Below are 25,106 nucleotides of genomic sequence, written 5' to 3' on the forward strand. Positions count from 1 at the left end.
GTTTCAAAGACAAAAAACATATGTTCAATCATGGACAACAAAATATGGCAAGATTTTTTATGTGTACCCAACTAGAATTTATATTTCACTGATTGCAATTGGGTAAGGACCCAATCCATGTTTATAGACTTAAGGGGTCATGGGTAGAGACATAAACAGGTGCCAAGTTGAAAGGCAAACAGGTTTGCCTTAGTTTACCCAGAGTTAACATTGTTGAAAGCCATAGCTAATTCAATACTTAGATATGAATAAACAAATGAGCCATTGCTACCCCTGCTGGCAATACTGGCCAACATTATCTGTAGCATTGGAGAAAAATGTAGCTTGGCTGGGGTTTGTAGGTTTTCTTTTGGTTTTGGTCTGGTTGGTCATCTATAGTGTCTTGTACAATACCTAATTATCCTTGATCATGTTTTCCCATGTTCTTGCTTTTGACAAGGGAATCAAACCTTGAGTTGATTAGTGTCATTTATGAAGACCTGCTTTATTCTTCCTTCCTGTCCTACAACGCACAAGCAGGTTCAAATCCATGCCGGTGATTGAGTCCTTGTTCCATGGCCAGTGGCATTCCTGCAGACTTTTGAAAAGCTACTTCTTTGTACATTGTATATAAATATACAAACTATAAAATTGTACACATTTCCTTCCAAGGCTTACTCTACAGTTAACCAGCTGCAGGAACACACAGGATGACTTGCTGTGACTAGTCATCAACCAGGGTTCCGACTGGTTACTTTTGGAGGCCATTCTTGGCCTTTAGAATGGCAAACAAAATGAGATCAACTCATTCAGTTAAAAATTGATAACAGATGTCAAGGAGGGACATTTAGAATTAAAAAAAAAAACCACTGAAAGACTATCTGCCCCTGACATTTTGTAATTCATTGTGTACTACAAACCATAATATTATTACAAACTCAATATATGTGGCTTACCTTCTTGGTTATTATTTATTCTGAGGACCTATAGCAGAGTCTCTGAGAATTCAGAGTTTGGGCAAAGTAAGACAGGGAGAAGGAGACCACTTTTAAAAAATGAGTTGGACAATAGGCCATGTCAGTCAGCCAGGTAGCCTTAAAAACAATACCTTCATCAAGCATGTAGGCCTTTTGGAGAAGGAGAAAGTCTGCAGATGAGCCAATGAAAGCAAAGAGAAAGGGTCAAAGGATGAAGCAGGGACCTTTTTTTTTCTCCTAATGGAAGAAGAACCAGGGCCAATTTTAGAATATCAAAATGATAAGAGAAGTTGGGACTGGGTAAAGGAAATAAGACAGCCTTTTTTCTATTTTTCCCCCAGTGGCTCAAGTTTTTAATCAGATGAGAATTTAAAAGATATTTAAAAAAATAGAAAGCACTTCTTCAAAGCAATTGCCTGGAGAAGATGAGAGAAGCTAAAAATACATACCTTCCATCAAAAGGTTTATTTTTTCCTCAGAAGATATGGGTTTAAAAAAAAACATACAGAGAAATGTGGAAATGAAGAAAAGAGTTTGACTGAGCTCACACAGAGCAAGGCCATTCCCTGAAGGCTGAAAGCACAGAAATCCACCCAAAGGCAAGAGGAAAAATAGGGCACTTGTGTCGGGAAAAAGCGCTTCTTTACTGTGGAGAACAGTTGCCACATATAAGCATCCCCTGGGGGTGGGGGGGGAAGGTGTTGTCTTTCCCAGAAACAAATAATATTTTTGGAAGACAAAAAGAGAAGAAATGAAAGGACAAGAAGAGTAAATAAGCCAGTAACTTTCAGCCCCAGGTTTTCTCCAACCATTTCTCTCTTGATTCCCTAAGAGCCAAGTGGTTCAATTGTCAGTGTGGTACTCTGCAATAGACAATCAAAGTAGGAAATAGAGGGCTACATTTGAAAATGTTAATCCCAACAGATCAATAATTAGCACACTGTTTGCTTCAAAACAGACCTTTTGACCTGCTGGCTATGATATGGCCCTCCGCTCTCCACTAGTCCAGGCAGCCTGCTGCTCCACATTGAATTAGCCTCTCCTTTTTAAAGGTAGAAAATTTAATTATGCCTCACTTCCGGTTTGTGAACACTTTGAAGTAATAAAAGGAAGAAAATGGAACTATCCACTTAGGATGTTGGGAAATGACTTTAAAACAGAATTGCCCAGTTCTGTATCCCCCTCAGCCAATCAACTATATTAAATTGAAGGTCATTTGGACAAAGGACAGGATGACCAATTTATACAAATATTAGATTTAAAAAGTGACATGAAAGTTAAAAGGGTACTTTACTTTTCCCACATGTCTGTGATCTTGAAGCTTTTAGAAAGCAGGATAAAGGAGTTAGCATCCTACGGGTGATCCATCTTCCCTTCTTCATTTCTATGGATACCTCTGCTATAAAGGGAGGATTCGGTGTATCTGTCTAGACAGTGAGGGAGCTATTGACAGACAGTGATGATGGTATGAGAGGCATTACTGACTTAAAGTAGGTGGAGTCATGGGCACACCCTCTTGATTCTTGGCAGTCCTACTTTCCTGCCATGCTTTCACTGGCGAGTAGGGATGGTGTGCTGTACACAGCTAAAGCTGTGGCACGGAGGACTCTGAAACCACTATAAGAAATAGGATCTTTTTTATGAGTTGGGAAAGCAATGCTTGGCATGCATTAAGTGGGAACAGCAAGTCTTCATCCCTCCCAGAAGTAGCAGTTTGGCTCCTCTGCCAGTCCTTGAAGGGAATCTACATCTTCAAGAAGAAACTACTGAGTCCTAAACTGTCTGCCTTTTCATCACCATGAACTACTTGTATTTCTCTTTCAAGGAAGAAGTCTTGGCTCTTTGTGCTGAGTGCTCAGGACTGATAATTAGTTGGGTCAGGGTTGGTTGACCCAAGCCAATAAATGATCAGATGTTTTGACCTTCCAGTCAATAACTGAGTGGATGGTGCTGTCTTATGAAGTACAGTTCATCTTTCCAAAAACAAAGGAAGCAAGGCTCAATTTCTTTTAATTCCATAACTATTTAATGTAAGGATCTAGACATGAAGGTGTTAAAAAATCCACTTTTAGAAAAACACTCCACCACTGTTGATGGGGTTGTAAGCTGGTACAACCACTCTGGAAATTAGTCTGGCAGTTTCTCAGAAAACTGGACATAGTACTACTGAAGACCCAGTTATCCCACTTCTGGGCATATACCTCAGAGACGCTCCAACATACAATAAGGACACATGCACCACAATGTTCATAGAAGCCCTATTTATAATAGCCAGAAGCTGGAAAGAACCCAGATGGATACAAAAATTGTGGTACATTTACACAATGGAGTACTACTCAGCTATCAGAAACAATGACTATAAAATTCTTAAGAAAATGGATGCATCTAGAGAATATCATCCTGACTGAGATAACCCAGTCACAAAAGAACAGACATAATATGCAGTCATTGATAATTGGATAGTCACTCCAGAAAGCTCTGAATACTCCAGAAACAACTTGTAGGCCATATGAAGCTCATGAATAACAAAGGCCAAATAGTGAAAGCATCAGTCCTTCTTAGGAAAAACAGTAAGTGTATAGCACCCTCTCAGAGTGTGGTACACCTAGACCTTAAATCATTAATAATCCAAAAGCTAGGAATATAGTCTTGTGGCAATTTTTGGTATTCAAGGATCATTATGTTTAATCTATGCACACCAAGAAAACTCCGTTTTTATGTTATGTTATGTTATGTTATGTTATGTTATGTTATGTTATGTTATGTTATGTTATGTTCTACATGTACTTCATCCTTATGATAAGTAGTGGGATTTCAATGCATGCTATCAAACCTCTAAAAGAATTGCCAAAATGCTTTTAAAAATCTGTACATGTATCTCTCTTCTTTAAATAAAGTTGTAAGAAAAACAATACACTGTTTTGGAAGCACCTCTCTAAGGACTCAGATGCTCTTCGGTGAATAACTGTAGGGGTAGTTCTACAGATGAATGACAGCAGCATACACTTGAAAAGCAGCTGCCATCTTGGGGAAAATGAGAGGAATTCATATTCAGGACTCACCTGTGGGCCTTGGCAGGCTTCTCCGGCTTCTCATTATACGGAATGACAAGGTCAACAGCTGAGTCTGGCTTCTGGAGAAGAATCCCCAACTTAATCTTGATCTCTTTGGCCCTGAAATGATAGATGTCGGAGGACAAGAATGACACATGGGCATGCAAATCTAAGACTAATTTCTCTCTGCATCAGAGGAAGAAACAGGCAAAGTACCTGTTTCGTTTCTTCCATCCCTGTTACAACCAGAAGAACATAAAGAGAGGAAATAGGACACGCGGGTTCCAATAATTGGTGTTTAGAAAACACCAATTTTTGCATTATCTCCTTTGAATCTTAATTGTTCTTTTCCTATTTTCTAATTTCTACATGGCAAGGAATATGGTATTATTCCCATTCTTCAGAGGGAGAACCTGAGTGACAGAAAATTTAAGTATCTTAATACTGCCCAGTAAGTATGTGATCAAGCCTGAGCAGGCTGCCTCCAGAATTCCCATGTGTAATTCCTAACTGAAATGTCTAACTGTAGATTGACCTAAAGCTGTTTATATTTTAATGCTAATTCCACTTTCCAAAGGAGGGCTGCCTAGTCACATACTCAGGACTTCATCAAAACCTTTCCATTTTAACTAGTAAAATAAAGGTGAGATCTGGTGATTGGGTAGGGAAAGGAGGTGGAGATAGAGAGGGCCAAAGGTCAGAGGACAGAGGAGGACAGGGAGAAATTTTAACACAGACCTCTCTTTCCAGCCTTAAAAACCTAATCTCAAATAGTAACTCACAGATCAGTTGTGTATTCGGAAACCACAGACTGTTTGTCCTTTGTCAAAGACGGTTTGTGGCCCTCTGCATGCACTTTTAGGATAAGGCTTATCATATTGCATTATGGCTATTGATTTATGCCTGTTTTCTAAGCTGTATAGAAGAACCCTTTCAAGGTAGGAGTTGAGTCTTAAATGCCTTTTAATCTCTGTGCCTGGCACGGTTGCTTGGCAACCTAGCAAATATTCTATCGTATTTGCCAACGTGAACTAAAATTATCTCGATTTTATTTCTGACCAATCTGTTAACATTTGTCTCCAAGTCAATGCCAATCATAAACAAAGCCTTAAAGAGCTATGAGAGAGGTCACATTATAACCAGACGGGATTTTGATATCACTAACACACTTTCCTATTTGATGCATAGAAATAACAAAGAGGTAACATACACAACCAGCATTGACTATTTTGCATCTTAAAGTCACAGTTCAGAAAGCTTGCATCTTGTAACTTACAAAAGCCACAAATACCCAGTTACTATATTGAATGTCCTTTTAGCTCAAAATATGATGTGGAAACTGACTTAGAAATAGTTAAGTCTGTGACATCTTTTTGTGTTTCTTTTTGCTTTTGTTCTTTCTCTAGAGACTTCCCAGTGAGTGAGCCCAGCTCTGAAGCTCTTAGTATCAAGCAGAGCTCAGCTAAATAAATAGGAATTGGGAATGGTTTGCTGCGGGATGGGAGAGGGAACGACTTACATCACACAGTGAGGGAGATACTCTCCCTTTTGAGTCCAGGCTCTCCAAGTTACAGACATTATCTGATGTTAACTGTTTCTGACTTGAAAGTCGGGACTGGTGAAATGGTTAAGTTCTCAGACTTGTGATGTCTAAATGTGCCAGTTTTAATTGCATAGTCATTGTTTTCAACCAGCTCTAGACATTCCATCTATAAGCACCAGATGAAAGGGTCAGAAAATGAGACAGGTTACTTTTTTAAAATCATAAAAGGTTCCTTGAGCATTTTAACTCTGGAAGTAAGACTATCCATATTATAATATCTGGGCTGTGTGTGTGTGTGTGTGTGTGTGTGTGTGTGTGTGTGTGTGTGTGTGTGTGTGTGTGTATTATTGGGAGTTGATTGGGCAATGTGTACAGCACTTGTGACTGCCCTCTGCTGGCCAGTATGAAGCACTACAGTCAGAGATACAAAGACTGTCTTCTCCCAGGCACACTGCTCCAGTAAGAAGAGAGTCAACTGCTTCCTAGCTTCCACATCCTTCTCCCTTCATGCACCTAAGGAAAGCTGTTACCCGTTTTGGTCTTGACACAAGATTGCATCCACCAACATTTATATAAAGACTAGCGATAAGCTCTCATGTTTGAGGGTTTTGTATTGTTTTGTCTTAGAATTTAGGCTTCTACCCTCCCCCCTCCTCCTCTTGTACTACTTTGTCCTTTTCTCTTTTGCTTCTTCAGAGCCATTTGCTTTTGTAAAAAGCAGAAAGATACTGGTTTATAATTTCTCATGCAAGAGCAATAGTCAAGAATCCATGGGTAAATGTAACAACAGAGTTTAAAATAGTCATTCATTTCTTGCTAATTTACAAATTAATTATGTTTGCTGTACCAGGTAGTATATAATAAACATACAAACACCTATAAGCCCTGATATTTGTTTTTAAGATGCCTAGAGACTAATGGAATCTGCCACTGGGGTTTCCAGAAGGGAGAAGACTCTGAAGACATAGTCCCAGTTTTCACTAGGGTAAGTCCAGGGAACTTCTCAAAAGAAGCAAGGGTAGAGTTGGAGAATGGCCAGTTGTCACCCAACTGAGCAAAAATATTATTTTAATTTCTCACAAATCTTTCAACAATAGCTGACTGACCTTTCAGGATGGAGAGAAGGCCATATGGTTGGGCTGCTTGATTGTGTAATGTAGAGATTCAAAGTTGTACTGAATGAGGCCATCCACCCTCCTCTTCTCAATGGAAGAAGGATGACAAGGAACCACTGTGCTCTACCTAGCTTGAGACATATTTGGCGTGTGTGCAAGAAAGAGTGAAAACTACAGAAAATGTGCTTCAAAAATGTTTTCTATATACAGAGGAGGCCAACTATTTTATTAACTTGGGTTTGTTTAAATTGTCTTTAGCTATCCATTTCTGGATGCATTTTTCAGTAATGAATGTTTATAAGTGACCACACATTTCCCAAGATGGTACACACATACACACACAAAAGAGGCAAACAAAACCCTAGCGATATTTCATCTACATTGATTGTCCAATTTTGTGTGTTTTGTGATCTAGAAAAGAAATACTGTTTATGACATCACCTTTTTTTTTTTTTTTTTTTGGAATCATGTTCTGAGACTGAACCTCAGTTGTCTGTTTATCTGGGGTATAAAGAGCCCTGGATTTGACCCTCAGAATCACATAAACTGGGCATAGTGACAAAAACCTATAATCCCACCATATAAGATGCAAAGGCAGGTAGATGAGAAATCCAAGGTTACCCTTTTCTCCATAGACATCCTGAGATGTGCAGTATTATTGTGAAAGCATGCACACAAGTGCATTCTTCTCCTCAGACCTGACACATATACCAGAACACCAGGTACTCTTTTCCTCTTTGCCTTGGGAATGCAGGAGAGGGAAAACAGTGTGCTTTGGAGAGCATTGTTACCAAGGCTTTGTTCCTGCTCTAGTGTATAGGCTCAAGAAGAAGACGTTGAAAAATCATCAGGAAGTTCAAATGACCTACTTATTCATTTGTCATCACGAAGAGAAGAATGAGTATGATTGTATTCACTTTCATCCAGCAGTAACCATTTAAAATAATCAGGGATAAGCTTCCAGCCACCCTGAGTCCTTAGCATCTTCACAAAAACAAAACCAGCAAGCAAACACTCCCTCCCCCAAAAAATAAAACCACAGACTTGCCACATGGCTCTCAAGAGTTCCTGGAAAAGAGCTTCACCCTCGATTGCCTTCCTTCCTGTCAGAGCCTCACACAGTGTGGGAATAGTGCAAATCAAAGGGGAAACCAAATAAGCTCAGATTTACCAAATTTGTTTCCTGTTTCTAGATAAACTTGAACATATCTGACATTAATTTAATTTTAAATCATCTCTATCTGGAGAGGAGAACTTTGTAATGTGTTTACCGTATCAGCTATGGTCTCTAGCTTTCTTTGCACACTGGGCATTTCTCCCTGGCTAAATTTCATTAATGCTGATTAACAAGAAAGAATTTGTGTCTCCTTGGATCTGTTATCCTTTTGCGTTACAAGGAAAAAGAGAACTTGATTTGAAAGAATGTCAATTGGAAATGCCTGATGGAGCATTTAATCAGAGAAAGATAATTCTGAAAATGAGTCACACCTTTCAAGCTGCAAAGATCTGAATAGTAATAACCTCCTACAATGCCGAATCTGCTCCCTGTGTGGGACATTGGCCAGGGGTTAGGAACTCCAGAAAGTCACAGACTACCTCACTCCTTCCTGCCAAGGAGTATACTGGATGCAAGTTTTAACCTTCAGATGTATGTATGAGTGTGAGAGGCCAGCACGAGGGCTCACTCTAAACAAAAGCATGACTGACATTTTAGAAATAGAACTATATTCAGAAAACTTGATTGAGAGCCTATAGAGAGGTTCTGATTCCAGATGTTTCAAGGATTAAGATGGTGTTTCTGGCCTTGGTGGTATCTAGAATAACTCCAAAGGGTTCATTGTGCACATGTGAACTACATAGTAGGCATTTCCCCATCATCGGAAAGTGCTGGCGGGCCACAAGAACGAAGAGATGATGTGTGTTCTTGCTTCCTAAAAACCCATCAAATTCCAATGCTCACTCAAGCACAGACACACACATGCACACACGCACACGCACATACACACTGTTAGCTACCATCTTCAGCCACCCCCCCCCAACTCCCTGAGATCTTCTGAATATGACTGCTTAAAGTTACAATTTCCTAGTATGATTGAAGGCATGTAAGGCCACTAGGTGACCGCAAAGATTATAAAATGTCTGAGTTCTGTTTCTATCTTTAAAGTAATCAGAGTCAGAGATGTGAGGTGCCAAGGCTGGGGGTGAATCTCCGTGAGTGCTTGCCTAGCATGGGCAAGGGCCTGGGTCGACTTCCAGCACCGGAAATCTAAACAAGAGAAACAATGGAAACCAGATGAAAACTGGTGGGCGGGGCTTAAGTGGAACACGCATTCAGTTATTCGTATCACTTACCTAGGGAATACTTTAACGAGAAGAGAAATCTGAACATAATGAGAAGCCCACATCCCACCATGTTAGGGGGACAGAGGGACTGGAAGGGTCCTGTGCTTGAGACACAACTGACTATCACAGGCAGATTTAATTCTAGACGCCAGACACATTTCAAGAACACCCATGAAGAAAGGCACTCTGCAAGCAGCTTGGGAAGGGTAGGGCCTTCCTTGGACACAGTGAAACACAACAGAACCCAAATCTGTGTTGCAGATGCCCCCTGCTGGCCGCGAATGGCATGAGCTATAATTGCTGTAGAAAGAACCCTGATCTGGCTAAGGAAACCCTGCAGACTTCTTCCACAGAGGTGAAAAGACTATGTTATCTCGCTTCCTCAATAAATACTCATGAAAATGTACGTACGTACACACACACACACACACACACACACACACACACACACACACGATGCTTGTTACTTACCATCTTCTGCAACCCTCTCTCAAATCTTCTGAACCTGACTGCTAAAAATCAAGATCGACTCTCAAGACCAGGGAGCAGGCAGAGCTGGACCATTTAGATGGAGAAAGGTTCAGCTTCACTGCCCTGTTTCCATCTCGCTAAAACCAAAACACCCACTGCTTTCATCTTAGCCATCTAACATAGTGTGTTACATGAAAATGTATACCTAAAATTTTAATTAATTAATTAGTTCTTATTGGATTTTTTAAACTTACATTTCAAATGATATCCCCTTTCCTGGTTTCCCCTCTGGAATCCTCCTATCCTATCCCACCTTCCCCTGCCTCTATGAGAGTGTTCCCCCACTCACCCTCATTCCTTCCCACCTCCCCACCCTGGCATTCCCTTACACTGGGGCATTGAGCCTTCATTGGGCCAAGGGCCTCTCCTCTCATTGATGCCTGATAAGGGAATCCTCTACTCTATATTCGGGTGGAGCCATGAGTCTCTCCATGTGCACTCTCTAGTTAGTGGTTTAGTCTCTGGGAGCTCTGGGGGGCTGGGTTGGTTGGTATTGTTGTTCTTCATATGGGAGTGAAAACCCCTTCAGCTTCTTCAGTCCGTTTTTCTAACTTGTCCATTGGGGACCCCAGTTCTCAGTCCAGTGGTTGGTTGATAGCATCTGCCTTTGTATTTTTCAGGCTCTGGCAGAGTCTTAACTGATTTTCATAATTTAGTTACAGTATCTTAAGCAAACGACCCTAGGGTGAAACTGTATAAAATATCCCTTGTGATGTAAGAAGTAGGAGGGTGAATAAGGCTAGCAGAAAATGCACAGTGTCATCATTGTTAAATGACTGAGATGTGGCTTCAGCGATGACAGCTCTCCCAACGCTCATGTGATTAATTATGTGAAATAAGATGGTCGGAAGATAATAGAATTGACAACACCAGCTGTCAACTGTGGCATATTTGCTGCAAACATATTTATCTCTCACATCCTTCAATCTCTTGCTACCTGTGCTTCTCTGTGCTCTAGCTCTTGTCTGAGCTGTACCCAAACTGATGTCAGCCAGATTCCCTCACAGACGAAGGCCAGAGAACACTAGGGAGGGGTTCGGGCCCAGGGAGTGTTCAGTTTGCATGCATGAAGAATCCAGAAACTAGGTATAAAAAGGAATGTCAGATGTGTATATAGTCCGCATTCAGGATAGCTGGGGACATGCAGGTCCTCAGGTTTCACTGGCTAGCTTGGGCTACTTTGTGAATTAAGGGTTAGCAACAGGCTCTGTCTCAAAAATAAATAAATAAATAGATAGATAGATGATAGATAGATAGATAGATAGATAGATAGATAGATAGATAACCTGGGAGAATGACAACCAGGGTTGTCCTCTGGCCTCTCCACAAATGTGTACATATATGTACAGACCACACACACACACACACACACACACACACACACACACACACACACACACACGTAGTCAACAGAAAACTTGTCTAGATAAGGTAACTTCTTCATAAGACAGAGTGCCAATTAAAAGCCTAGGCCATACTCAGTTTCTGCTTCTGCTCACTGACTTACTTAAGAGACTAAGGAGCACTATCTTTGCCATGTGCCTGCCCCATACCACACACTACAAGTCATAAGGAACTCCCCTGTGGAACCGAAGGACTAGAAACAATGAAACCTGTTAGTCTATTACACTTGTAGCTGCTTACACTTGGCACACTGTGAGATGGGTGTAGGTCACTGGGCATCTGCTGTAACCAGATATGTGCTTCTCAGCGGTGATCAGCAAGCTTTGAACAAAGTCCAGGCTCTGTGCAGGCTGTCTATAACTAACTGTTCCTGCTGGTCTGATCAAGAGAATTGATAATGGAATGTTTGCTAGAAATGACTTTAAAAAAAAAAAAACAACAAAAACGTGCCTTTAATAATAATCTCTCTCTAGGCATAGGAGTTATGCTCAGATTTGGGAATGGTAAGCCTACTGTGGACCCTCAGATTTTGAATTGGTAAACCTACTGTGGACCCTCAGATTTTGGATTGGTAAACCTACTGTGGACCCTCAGATTTTGGATTGGTAAGCCTGTTATGGACCCCTGTCCGTGTCAAATCAAGTTTGTAAAGACAGAGCTAACCTTTCACTCCTAGAGATGGTTGGATCATGGACTCTGAGGTTTCTTGTTGTCTAATATCTACCACAAGTGCATCATAATCTCAACTCAGATCCTCTCATGAGTTAGTGAATCCTTCATACATGTGCAAGCCGAACACAAACACCCAGGCCTTTGTTGATAGTGAGGAATAAATTATATAACCACTTTACATCAGCTTGTTAGCAAAAAGTATATGTTCACTTTGGCTCCATTGCAGTGGTCCTGCTTTCATAAACTGATGGTGAAGCTATTGAGAAACAGCTATGAAGACAGCCAATAGAACCATGACTAGCCACTAATAGACTTGTTTATCTGCCAAAAATAACCTAGAATTGGTCTTGAACAGATAACCTCATTCTCCTTTAGCTGCTCACTATCTGAGTGAACTTAGCAAGCTGTGTATCCCTGCACCTCAACAACAGATCTATAAAATTAGGATGAATTAGGAGAGGATGTAAGAAGTTTCTGCGAGTAGAGCAAGGGATGACAGTAAAGGCTGGTCCAGTCCCTGGTACATAAACAATGTCATTGTTCCGGCCACTGTGGTTATTGCCATTGTTACCACGGTCGTCATTTTCATCACCATGTCTATTCATTTAACAGTTCCCTCCCAGTGCCACCAGCTCTAACTCTAATAACCCTTGTAACCCTGAGCCTCTACAAAAGTGGATGAGTGGCAGGAGGGCTTTATTTTCCTCCACGGGGAGACACTATAACTCCCTCCAATAAGCAGTATTGGAGAAACAGAAATAGATAGATAGATAAATAGATAGATAGATACATACATACATACATACATACATACATACATACATACGTATGTACGTAGGTAGGTAGATAGATAGATAGATGATAGATAGATAGATAGATAGATAGATAGATAGATAGATAGAGATAGATAGATAGACAGACAGACAAACAGATCAGATAGATAGATAGATAGATAGATAGATAGATAGATAGATAGATACTCCCACAATACTACTACCAGGCTGCAGAACTAGTCCAGTTCCATCTTACTGCAGCTACACATCTCTGCCCATTTTCACGCACACTGGGGTGGTGGTGGGACTGCTCATGTGAAAAGATGAATAGTCAGTGCCCATAGTAATTCCAAACCCAAAGCAGCAGAACTTGCAGCTCGGCCCAGGATAATACCTACACCCAACCTGAAGACCCTGGGGTGGCAGTCAAAGATGCTGGAGCTTCAAACAAGACACTTAAAAATAATGGTCTATTTAGCATGATTCAAGAAGTCAGTAATGTGTGTGTGTGTGTGTGTGTGTGTGTGTGTGTGAGAGAGAGAGAGAGAGAGAGAGAGAGAGAGAGAGAGAGAGAGAGAAAGAGAGAGAGAGGGAGAGAGAAGAAAAATGTTTCTGCAAAAGAGAGCAAGATTGCTCAAATTTAAACAGAAGACATTTAGGAGAATTTATGAATCGTAAGTGTGATGAAACCGTGGAAACACTGAACAGTAAATGTGGAGAACTTTCCATTACCAAGAAAAGCCATCAAGGCCAGAGTAGCAGGCAGCTGCTTTGGATAACCAAGTCATGTGACCACCTGGAACCATCCCAGTGACATCATAGGACACTTTCCAGATCAGCAGTCCATCTTATACTTACAAACAATCCATCGAACCCTCTTTAATCTCTTCCCCACACTTGGCAGAGAAGACCCATCTGCCTTTAACTGGTCAGAATCTCATCTCAAACCATGGGACCAATAGCAACAGTGAACATGATGAAAGGGTTGTTCCTTGAGAGAAGTCGAGTGGAATACTGGGTCCTGTCCAGACAGCTCCTCTCATGTCCTAAACAAGCTCTTTTTGCTCAAAGGAAAAGAGAGAATAGCATAGTGACCCAAGGCAGACATGGCAAGGCTTTGGGTACTTCCTGATTTGTTTGCTTCTTTTCAGATCTCTAAAATACAACAAGAATAACTGTGCCTACGTTTTAAGCATCTTTTATGAGAATGAAATGAGTTACCGTAGGTGAGGGCTTTCTGTCAGTGCCCGGCACATCTTCCAGGGCACACCATAAATTGCAGGGTTTATAATTTATAACGTTATTACAGAAAGTCCTGTGCTAAGGAAGGAACATGTCTAGTGCAGCCACAGAACAAAGTGCAATCGGCAGGAAATGGAAACACGTCATAACAGTGAGCCTTGGATTAAATCCTCTGACAATCTTGCTGGGTGATCTTGGATAAGTATTTGGGTTTTCTGGTCTGGTCAAAAGAGAAGGTGTAGGTGATTAGACTCCAGCTGGCCTTCTAGCTATAGTAAGACTTCATGATTTAAGCATTTGGCATATTTGGCATATACATAAGAAAACGAAGGGCCTGAGATCTTCATAGGCTGTGAGTGGTACCTTCTACACCTTCCCGGTGCCCTGTTTCATCTGTAACTACAACCACCTTATCCCCATAATTTCTATGCCCTGATCCTTATAGATTGTCTTCCTCATTTCAACAGCTGATTGGTTGCTTTCTTTCCAGAAAATTCTTTCGGTGTGTCCTGACTCTTCCACACTTAATTTTACCAGTCCTGAAGAACTGAACTACAGGCTATCCTGCCTGGGGTGACATCCTGCCTTGGGTGACATCCTGTCTCACTATTCTCATCCTCCCCCTTCCCATACCATCCCCTACCACCAAGACACACACAGCCTTATGGTTGGATGAGCTGCTGGTCTATCCCAATCCCAAAACATCACTTTCTGGCTTTCCACTGCCCCAGTTACCAGTCTTCTTTCTCACTATTCTCCCATAATTTCTTACATGAGCTCCCCACATCTCTCTTCTACCACACATCAGTTTAAAAACCCTTCTGATCTCATGCCCCCCACCCCCAAATCCATTACCACTTCAGCCTATCAAGTTGCTTTAGTTACTGGGATGGACTGGAGAATGAAAACTGACCCAGTCACACTACATGGCTGTACCTTCTACTTCCCACCCTCCAACAGGGTCCCTTGCCATTTAACTGAGTCTCATGACTCACTTTGCATAACATAATGGTGACAGAGACCCATGGGGATGATAGTAAACCATCCCACTGAGGTGCCTACAGTAGCCCTATGTGCACAGTAAATATTTGATGAGCATGTGTGTTGTGACTATGATAGCATTCTGTGCACAGGTTCCATACAGCTGGTCTGCACTAGTCTCTATGTCAGACTGCAGTGGAACAGCTGCTGTCTGTCATGGTCTGTGTGGATTGATTGACATGAATCGAGGAAGTGATAGTATACACTCAACAGGTCTGTGCTTAGTTGGCACTAAGGTCAGTTTCTTTCTGATAATCTCTACCTCACAACGTGAGCCAGTCTAAAAGCATGGAGGATGTGTTGGCATTGGTCTCACTGAGGCTGCCTGCTCTTAGGGTCCTATAGCTGCCCAGTGCGACACAATCATATTGTAGTATCTCTTTCCTTGTGTTGTTGGTGTACTGCATATTTGCACAATGGTGTTTTTTTCCCAAGCTCTGTCTACACCCTACTCAATGATTCCCAGGATATTTGGGACATTTCCCAAGATTTTATGGCTTGTCTCTGACCTACTCATCACTCAGGGTAGGTTACTGGGGGTAATGAAGAGACAGTGTAGGAACAAGATGGTCAAGCCAGAAACAGCTCATTTCCCTTTGACCTTCAATTCCCCATCTTCTTCAAAATAGTGTCGGCAGGAATGAAGGACTTTTGGTAATTACATTTGGAAGCCAGATAATGGATAGTGGGAAATGGTCCTGCAGTTGGGGAAGAGAGATTATTGTGGAAATTTTGAGCTCCAGAGGTGGAAGGGTCAGCAGCGTTTCCACGAGAGCTTCTGTAGACACAACAACCACCAAGCATCCTTTTATGTTCAATTACAGAGAGGCTCCTCATACTAAACACTTATTCCTGCATGTGGCTTCAACTTTAATATCATTTAGCATATCCCAAATGAAAGAATAAATAAAGGGTATTAATGAAGGAGAAAAAGAAAGAGAAGATCTTGTTAAAGTCCAGCCTGCTTCTATCATTTCATAGACTTTGTCTCTCCACATGACACATATGGGGTCTTATTCAATGTTTCTCTTTGCCAAATGACTAAATGGGTCTGTCTGTTCAGTAAAATAATGGTTTGGCAATGAGGAACCTGAGAACAGCTTCTATGGCTAGAATTAGAATTTAAATAATCTTTTTTTTTTCTGAATAAAAATATTGAAACAGCAGTTTATAATTTCTCAGATTTCTCTTTTTTTTTAAGAGTTATCCATGCTCTCTCTCTCTCTCTCCCTCATCCTCAACTCTTATGCCCATGCCAATGTCCTAAATAAACTCGATTCTGTACTTTTAAAAAGTTATCTATTGATTCATACACTTATTTCTATAGTAACTTAATTGTCCCATTTTAATGAAGCAACTGCTACTTGCCATAGTCTATAATAAATACTGTGAAAATACTTTGTATTATTACAAATATTTCTGGCTCTGGTAGCTTCCCTTTTATATTGAGACAAGGATAGGGTAAGCTATTTAAATGCAGCTTGAAGATGATTTGGGGTTACATACTTGCGGCTAAGCTGAGGTTTGTGGGGTTTAATGTCTGACTGTGGGGACCAGGGTCAAGGAACCAGGCAGACAGTCAGTCACTCAGCTGCCACAAGACACGAGCCATGATGTTGACAAACATGTGAGAATATTATGTCTGCCTGTGCGCCTTCCTCTAGACTGGGGACTTGAACCAGCTTAGGAAGATAGAAATCTATCTAAGCTGTTGTAAATGTCAGTGAGGGTTGATACAAAGCATGTCCAAGAAAAGAGAAAGGTCTGGGGACTTAGAGGAGCAATGCCAGAGGAAACCTAGGAGCATCTCACAGACGACAGAAGGGATGAGCAACATCTTCTCCATGGTAAAATAAACCTGTGTAAAGTCATGAAAAGACATGGCCTGTGACTGAGATATTTCCTCTGAAGATGATTAACAGCAGACAGGATAGAATAGAAACAGACACAAGAGGAAAGAGAGCCACATCAAGTTTAATTCTATATCTCCAACATGAACCCAGAGTTTTTTGCAGATATGAAAAAGTTAAGGTGGGCCACTGTAAATTAGCTATTGTCTAAAGAAGGCAAAAGGGCCAGGTCTTAATGTGATGTGACAACAAGAACAGAGATGCTGGAAAATTGCTGGTTTTAAGGATGAAGGTAGGGCCATAAGTCAAGGAACACAGGTCAGTCACCTCCTAATGCCATAAAAGGCCATGAAATCAATTTTCTTTACAACATCCAGAATGAAAACAGCCCTTGGGATCCATTCTAAACTTCAGCCTCTATGACTGCATGAGAATAAATGTGTGTTGCTTCAAGCCACTGAACAGGTGGCAACTGTTACAACAGCAAGAGGAAGTGACTACATCATCGTATCATGGTTGCTTTTAAGGATGGTTAGCTACACATAAAGCCCAGTCTGAAAGCCAAGCTAAGTGTTGTTAGCTCCTTGAAGATCTGATGTCTCTGGCCTTCTAGGGCCTATACACCCCACAAACACATACATGCACACACAGACACACAGACAGAAAGAGAGAGGGAGAGGGAAAGAGGTACACACTTGCAAACTCTCTCACACACACTCACACATACAGAACAGAGACAGAGTGACAGACAAAGAGAGATTTCAAAATAAAGTAAGCCTTTTTTTTTTTTAAGAGAGATTGAGTAAAAGATACAGTAAGAGGGTTCAAAACTAAAGTCCAAACGTTAGGGTTATGTAAATAGTAAATGAAAGTCATGCTCACCAGCCCCCTGCCCCAACATGAGAAGGCCCGAAATAAAAATGTATATGACAGTGGTCTAATGAAACACGCACTGCAATTGCTTGAAGAAAAAGCCAAGATAAAGATCAATAAAGAGGCAGGGTCCCTAGGCCTAAACCTCTGCTGAGGACCCAAGTTTTTAATGTTATTGGGTAAAAATTATCATGAAGATAAGTTTCCTGGACCCCTTCATTTGAGAGCCCCTTGCACTCTGATGATGACACAATCATCCTGGTGATGATCTGACTCATTTCAGTTGTCCAAGATCACAGAGAATTAAGGGTTCTTTAGATTACCAACGTGGTACTCTGTGTGAGGCAACCATGTTTCTTTTCCATTTATGGACCCTGGATCTGACAGGAAAATGTTTCTCCTGCCCTATATGCTCTATGGAAACCAATATGGTTGCCTCAGCTGGAACAGTACATAGTCAAAACAGAGAGGAAAGACTCTCTATGACTCTGTGACAGGTTTCCTGGTGAGAACCTCTGAATAGAGCTGGCCAGTGAGAATGCACTGGTGGTCTTAGAGGCTACAGATAGGACTTATCATACACCGAGTCTGACCTGGACCTTTCTAATCAGGAATTAGATGTGAATGCTCAGAGTTCATAGAAATAAAAAAAAAAAAAAACAGATTTATCTAAGATAAAAAAATAGATTATCAATACATGATCATCTTTGGCAAAGAAGTTATTCCCAAGACTAAAAATCTAACCTCCATCTTCAGGACCCATAGGATGGGAGGAAAGAACAAACTCTCTTAAGCTGTTCTCTAGCCCTCACATAAGCACACACACACACACACACACACACACACACACACACACACACACGCACACACAAATAAATGCAGTAAGAGAATGTCATTCAGTTCTCCAAAGTGTCTGAGTAAATCCCTGATTTTAACAAAAAGATATCTCATTTATCAAAGTCATAAAATTACCACACAAAGATTCATGTATTAATCTACTCATTCAAATGGCATACTTGTTTGCGACACTGTGGACTCAGAAACAGGTGTAAGATTCTAGAAACTTACCACACAGAAAGGGCCAGACACTGGACTATTTACACAGTCCCCTAAAGGCATGTTAGATTTCACACTTCCACAGACCCAAATGTTTCTCATAAGCCACCACTTAAAACAAGCTGCCAAAATACAGGAAGACAATTTTTAGATGGAATGTCTTGATCCTTTCCAAACTTCTTGAATCCTGTAGATGAGTGCTTTGTCAATAAACAGATGTTCATTCCATGCACACACACAAATCAACAGCAGTCACAGTATGACCAAAATAGCTGTCTGCACTTCACTGCTAATAATACATGCTTGGAGAACAGGGTGCTTTACACTGTCACAAGCACTTTACTTCTTCCTCCCCCTCCTCCTCCTCCTCTTCCTCCTCGTCCTCCCCTTCTGACTCTAAAGGAAGGGATCCAACATCTTTATAGAAATGGGGTTTACAGAATAGAAGTGAGAACTTGTCCAGATGAACTTGGTGCTACTTGAGAAGTGTCAGGAGAGGCAACTAGAGAGGATAAAACACTCGTCTTAGTCTAACTTGATATTCACAGTAGACCAGTTTAAATTGTTACTGTCCGAAATATTCAAAGTTGTTTGGCTCAACCCTTGGAGCATAAGGTGCCTAGTTGACTCATCTTACCTGGATACAATAGCAGTAGAATGTCTCTCCCGAAGAACCCTGTGGATATTCCTGGAGCTCTATGGCCAGGCGAATAGCCCAGAGCTACATGTAGATTACATGTGTGAAGAATACATGCTTCTGACCTTCAGGCTTATTAGATACCCCGATATTCTAGGAAAGACCCAATTGCCCAGCCCCATCCAGCTGTGCCTAGGAGCTGTGGGGTGCAGACAGATAGGAATGTGTGTGTGTGCCCATGGAGGTACAGTTGCACCTACAGTAAATAATCTACGCTCATGCAATCAGTGTCAATGAAACCACATGAGACACATACACACCAAACAAACAAACAATCCTCAGATAAGTGGGCACCAGATTTGTTGGAGAAAAGACAAGAAGCAGTGAGAGTCAGAAGATGAGAGGGTGTAACAGGTGATTATGATCTAAGCATATTTTATACACATATAAAACTGTCAACAAATACATGCAATATTTCTTAAAGTCTACATTCCAGATAGTACTATGGATAGGTACGCATCTAGTGAAATATAATTGCTTTTAAATATGTGACTGGATCTAGGTACAGAAAATCATTAAATTAGAATGAAAAATAGTAATATATATAGTTCAAATTCAGAATAGCAATGTGATAGGGCTAGAAGGAGTGTGGAGAACCATGCATGGTCACATCTATTTGTAAGTATGATAAGACTGGCCCTTGGCCAAGATGATAGTCAGGACTCTAACTGCTCCCCATCTAAAAACTGTCTAAAGCACAGCATAGCTTCCTAGATTGTACCTATAAATTGTGTTAAGCGGTGGAAGGGGATAGGGAAGCATTTATTATGAGATTTAAGAGTCCCAATCTCAGGTGTGTCAAGTTTCGGATCCTAATTCAAACAGTCCTAACAGCAAAATGGTCACTAGATGTTTGAATGTTTACAAAGTGGTTCCAAGTGTTAAAGAGCAGTACTGTTAATTTCTGTATACGATTGGTGTTTTTTTCATGAGCTTTCTTATATTTTATCCAAAGTGCACAGTGTAATTTCTTAGTAGGGGGGTCAGGGGGGAGAAGCACAAAGAATACTTCAGGATGGTGAATGATTATGAATGAAATAAATGTTTAACAAAGGCTTTGATACAGAACTAATTATAAAGAGTGTTTTCAGGGTTTCCCACAATACAGAGAGAGAGGGTGGTGGAAAATTACTCGGTAGGGTCTACCCATGATTCCTGTCATCTTGTGGGTTTTATTGTGTTTTTTTTTTTTTCCCCTTGAGGTTCTTCTTTCCAACAACTTGTTTTCAGGTGAGAAAATGAGGCTCAGAGAGAGTCAGAGTTTCCCAGGCTCCCCAGGGAGGAAGTGAGAGGAAGAGTATGTGGTCTCTGCTTCTGCATCCCTGTAACTGTTCCAGGACTAAAGCAGATGCAGGGACGGGAGGCTGCAAAGCTATCCTTACTTACCTGCATCCTCTTCTTCCATGCTGCCAGTGTGTCTGCCCCCACTCCACCCCCAGTCACTTTCTGGGGGCAGTCAGAGGGTCAGGTTATAACCATGTTACAACTGACCTCAGCCTTTAAAATATGGTCCACAGTCCACACATTATCTGGGAAATGATTGAAACTCAAAAGGAGAGAGAGAGAGAGAGAGAGAGAGAGAGAGAGAGAGAGAGAGAGAGAGAGAGAGAGAGAGAGAGAAACCCAATGTTGGCTGGCCTCCATTCACATCCTGCTTCCTGTTGCTAATGGTTGATCCTGCCTGGATTAATTAAAGTTTCACTTCTTTTCTCTCCAGCCAGCAAGACAAGCCATTGACACTGGCCCAAGAAACATAAATAAACTTTATTTTAGTATCATCTAGCCATTTTAACCTGCAGTTCTTACTAGAAAAGGACAAAGATATTAGATGGCCTTCCAAAGTCCCTTCTGGACTAAGCTTCTGGGATCTGACAACATAAACCAGCATAACGGAGACCGAGAGTGAGGAGAGGTGATCAGAGAATATAGAACAATAGGAAGCCACAAAAGCAGCTCTGATGATGGCTCCCAGAGAAACAGTCTGGGCTGTGAAGTTACTTAAAGTTCATAAGCCAAAGGCTTGCTATACTTGGACACAAACCACCCTCCTGTTGCCCAAACCTTCCCTGCCCAGGTTATAGAAATACTGAGTTTCCTTTCTTCCTCTACACCTCTCCCACCCCTGCAGGAAATCTTTCCCATTGTGACCTAACATGTCCCTGCTAATATTTGTCTGCCCCTCATACACCCCGGAAAGCAGACAAAAGTGCCAAGCTGACACTGGGCAGCCCTGTCTCCAGCTATTATCAATTAGTCAAGAACTTTCACAGGATCATATTTATCAAGAGCCTACTATGTACCAAATGCTGATTGTCTTTGTAAAATTTAGGCAAAGAAGGAAAAGAATCCTATTCAATAGAAATGTCTTTACTTCTCAGAGTCAGCCTTTGGGTAAAGCATTATTTATCTCTTCTCTGATACTGTTCTGCAGGATCTTCAGGTTTTGGGGCATGGTCCTTGTATCAGCTTGGACCTGGTGAGGGTCACATTACAAACATGTGAAAAGAAGACACCACACATGCACTGTGGGGAGGGGTCCCAAAAGAACCACTTAGTAAGCCTTGTTATGATCTGTGTCTTTAATATCCCCAGAGATCCAAAGATCCATACAAAATGCTGCAGAAGGTGCTAAAGGGAGGTGGTGCGGTAGTTAAGAGGAAGGACCTAGAGCCAGTGATGGTACTTCCTCACAGTGGGCTGTGAGACATCCACCCTTCCATCCTTCTCTTTGTAAGGTGGGAATGAGGTGGGCAGCTTTGCTTGTTCCATGCACTCTATCTTGTAAATGGGCCCAAAATCAGTGTAGCCATTTGATTATGGGTTAGAACGTCCAAAGCTCAGAGCTAAAGTAGATCTTTTCTCACTGTAAATTCATTTTCTCAGGTGTTTTGTTATTGTGATGAAAAGACAACTGCCACAGTCACAGCTCGTCAATATTCTAAAGCACTATTGGATAATTTCTATCGTACACATCCTTGGGGGACAGAACCAATCCAAACCATGGAATAATGAGTGAGGTGTGCTGCCTATGAGCCTGTACCAACAATAGCGGAAAACTTGGAGGTGGTCCTCCTTGAGAAATGTCTTCCCAAGGATAACATTAGAGGTGGTGTAATAAGAAAGGAAGATACCTCACAATGAGGGAAAGAGTCATATCAGAACCTCTTTACTAAACCCTGCTATAGTTTGTATCTTTAATGCCTCCTCAAAGATCCATCCAAAATGCTCGCCCTGCAGGAGGTGCTGATGGGAGATGGTAGACCCTTTCACATGCAGGACCTTGAGAGTCATGATGCTATGTCCTCACAGTGGATACGCAACAGTGTTGCCTGAGTCTTGGTACCGATTGTGTTAACATTGGTCAAACTTTCTGTATCCTCTTGCAGTCTTGCTTGTACAGGCAGCCTGTCCCCTTGGCCCTTGAAGGCATCCCTCACATCCTTTTCTCCTACACGTACCTGCCTGACTCTTTTGCCCTGTAAGATTAGTTTAAGCATCATCACCAACTTTTAAAAGCTCTGAGCCCATCCAGGCCCCCACCTTTTACTTCTTGTAAGTTACTGTATTTACTGCTCTCTGCTGGCCCGAAGTGATATGCACACTCATTTACCTTCCTACCTGGGGGACACTGTCCTGTGAGCGACGTATGACGTGTCAGCCAGATGCCTGAGAGATGTGTAAAGGCTTGAAATAACTGATGTCTCACCAGTAAGAATCCACAGTTTCTCTGTGGCCTTTCCTCTACATTAGTAGTTGACTGTGCTCTTAACATGATGAATTCCACAGTGTGTTCAATTATGTCACTAGTTTAGTAGCTACAGTGGGTTCCAAATGAATACATTCCCAGCAAGAATAATTGCAACCCCCAATTAGAGGGTCTCAGCTTTACTGAATAAATGATAAATGTAAATATAAATAAAATCCGCTGTTGATAATGAATCTAATACATGTCAGTAATAGAAACAATGGCAAAAATATCATTGCAGCTTTCTAAACACTGTATTATTTAATTAAAAATTTAGAACAAGAGGAGTAACAATGTCAAGATGCCCGAACCCTTGCAGGCTGTCACATAATGGTGTCAACTGTTCACCAGTGTAATGACATAAGTTCCATCCACTGCATTAAGATGTTAAACTGCAAATACCAAGTGAGCTAAAGACGTTCATCCATCCGTGCTGTGCACAGTCAGCGTGTGACTCTCACAGTTGGAGAGAAAGCAAAGATGTATCATCTGATCTTCAAAGAAGTTGGGGTGCCACTCAGCTCTAAGTACTCCGCCAATCTGAAGCTTTCAGTAGAGGAGGTGAGAGGGGATGGGGTGTAGGAACGATGAACAGTTCCCAGCCCTGCAATCCACTTCTCTCCTCCTGGTCCAGGGGATACTACTACAGACTTCACTGCTACTAATTTCATCTATTCTCATCTGCTTGAAACATCATACCTTTGACTCAAGAAAATTGTTTTTTTTTTTCTTTTAAAAACAAAATCACTTAAAATTTGTTGCTGTGGTGAAAAATCAACAAATAAAATGTGACATTTTAAATAGGAGAAAGTCTTTGATGGCCCACTCCACAATATGACCCTCTCAGACAGACACTTGCCCTGAGAGACAGAGGGGGCTGTACAAGAATCAGTTCTACTTCCTTTAATGATTAAGGGTCAAAGCAAACCCAATCAGGACCGTTTCCTAACAGTGCAGGAACTTTCTACCTACATGGATCACACTGGGTGTTGGGTTGTTAAGTTTCTAGTAAGATGACTACTTTAGAGGGAGGGTTCTCTACAAACTATATAGCACAGTCCTGGACAACCCTGTGTCTCAGGGCTCCAGGTAATAGGCAAACCTTGCATCCCAGGGGCTTTTCTTTTGCCCAGTAATACAGCTGTTCTATCTAATGATGAATAACGCCCCGTGCCCCACTGCAAACCTGCCAGCAGAGCCCTCACGCCATCTCTGTGTGTGAATGACTTTTCCCACAGTTTACTGTGTCAGACATTCTTCTGAGCACTTCACACACATGAGCACTCACTCAGTCCTCAAAACCAGCCTGTGAGACAGACAGACAGACATGCTTCCTACCCCCACTTTACCTATGTGGAAAGTGAGAGGTTAAAGAAATTGCTCAAAGCTACCCAGGAAATATGTAAGGGGAGAAAGAATTCACACCCAGATGCTTTTATACTTCTTCAGTGTTGAAAGTTACCTTTTAAACACACACACACACACACACACACACACACACATACACACACCTGCAGAATAGGCATCCTTTGGGAGGAAACAACCCTCTGACACTCTGTAAATTAAATGGCACGTGGGTTATCTCCTGTTGAATCTCTAGCTCAGAACTTTTCTGAATCTCTGCAGTGCTGCAGGTAAGACAATGCCAAATCTGTCACCAAGCATCCGTTTCAATTTTGTGTGACTCCCCCCATCCCACATTGCCTCTGGGTATTCTCCCTTGAGTGAAAGGCTCGCCCCTGTCTTCATGTCCTACACTGAAGAAGTTTGGTTCTCACCTTTCCAGGCATGAGTGTGGCAGAGCTGCCAGTCCCTTACACATTTTGGCAGGCGACTTAAGTCCTCAACTTGAGCACGAACTTCTTAACAGCTGAACACGCGTCTGTGGAAACTTCAAGGCTCTCTGGGGCAGCCTTTCCCTTTGTGGAATATATACAAGCTCTCACACAGCTCTGTGGCTCCGAGGACCAATCAGCAGCCTGGGAGAAAATTGTGGGCAGGAGAGAGGCAACAATCTGCCTTAGGTGGGGGCTGGGAGCCTTTCCTGGCTGGAGGCACTGCTGGGGCAGGCTCTGACTGCTCCTGTCACTATGGCTTCCTTTGTTTAGTCAGGGCTGAGTTGGACCCTACGTTGAGATAAGATCATTAGAGTCTGAAGACTGAAGTTCCACATTAGCCTAAAGAGTGATGCGGGCTTTCTTCAAAAGCAGGG

At 41.7% G+C, this 25,106-nt stretch overlaps 1 protein-coding gene across 1 annotated transcript in view; it reads right to left on the reverse strand.

Annotated features, from left to right (window-relative positions):
- RGS5 (regulator of G protein signaling 5) overlaps positions 1-24,800 on the reverse strand; it is a 37,236-nt gene extending 12,436 nt beyond the window's left edge. The window contains exons 1-2 of the mRNA XM_080919196.1: positions 24,673-24,800; positions 4,019-4,129 (exon numbers count right to left, since the gene is read on the reverse strand). Coding sequence (XP_080775322.1) covers positions 4,019-4,129; positions 24,673-24,716 — 155 coding nt within the window. The 5' untranslated portion in view covers positions 24,717-24,800. The remainder of the gene's footprint in view (positions 1-4,018; positions 4,130-24,672) is intronic.
- Between the last annotated feature and the right edge of the window lie 306 nt (positions 24,801-25,106).

Source organism: Micromys minutus (genome assembly GCF_963924665.1).
Source record: "Micromys minutus genome assembly, chromosome: 1".
Lineage (NCBI taxonomy): Eukaryota > Metazoa > Chordata > Mammalia > Rodentia > Muridae > Micromys > Micromys minutus.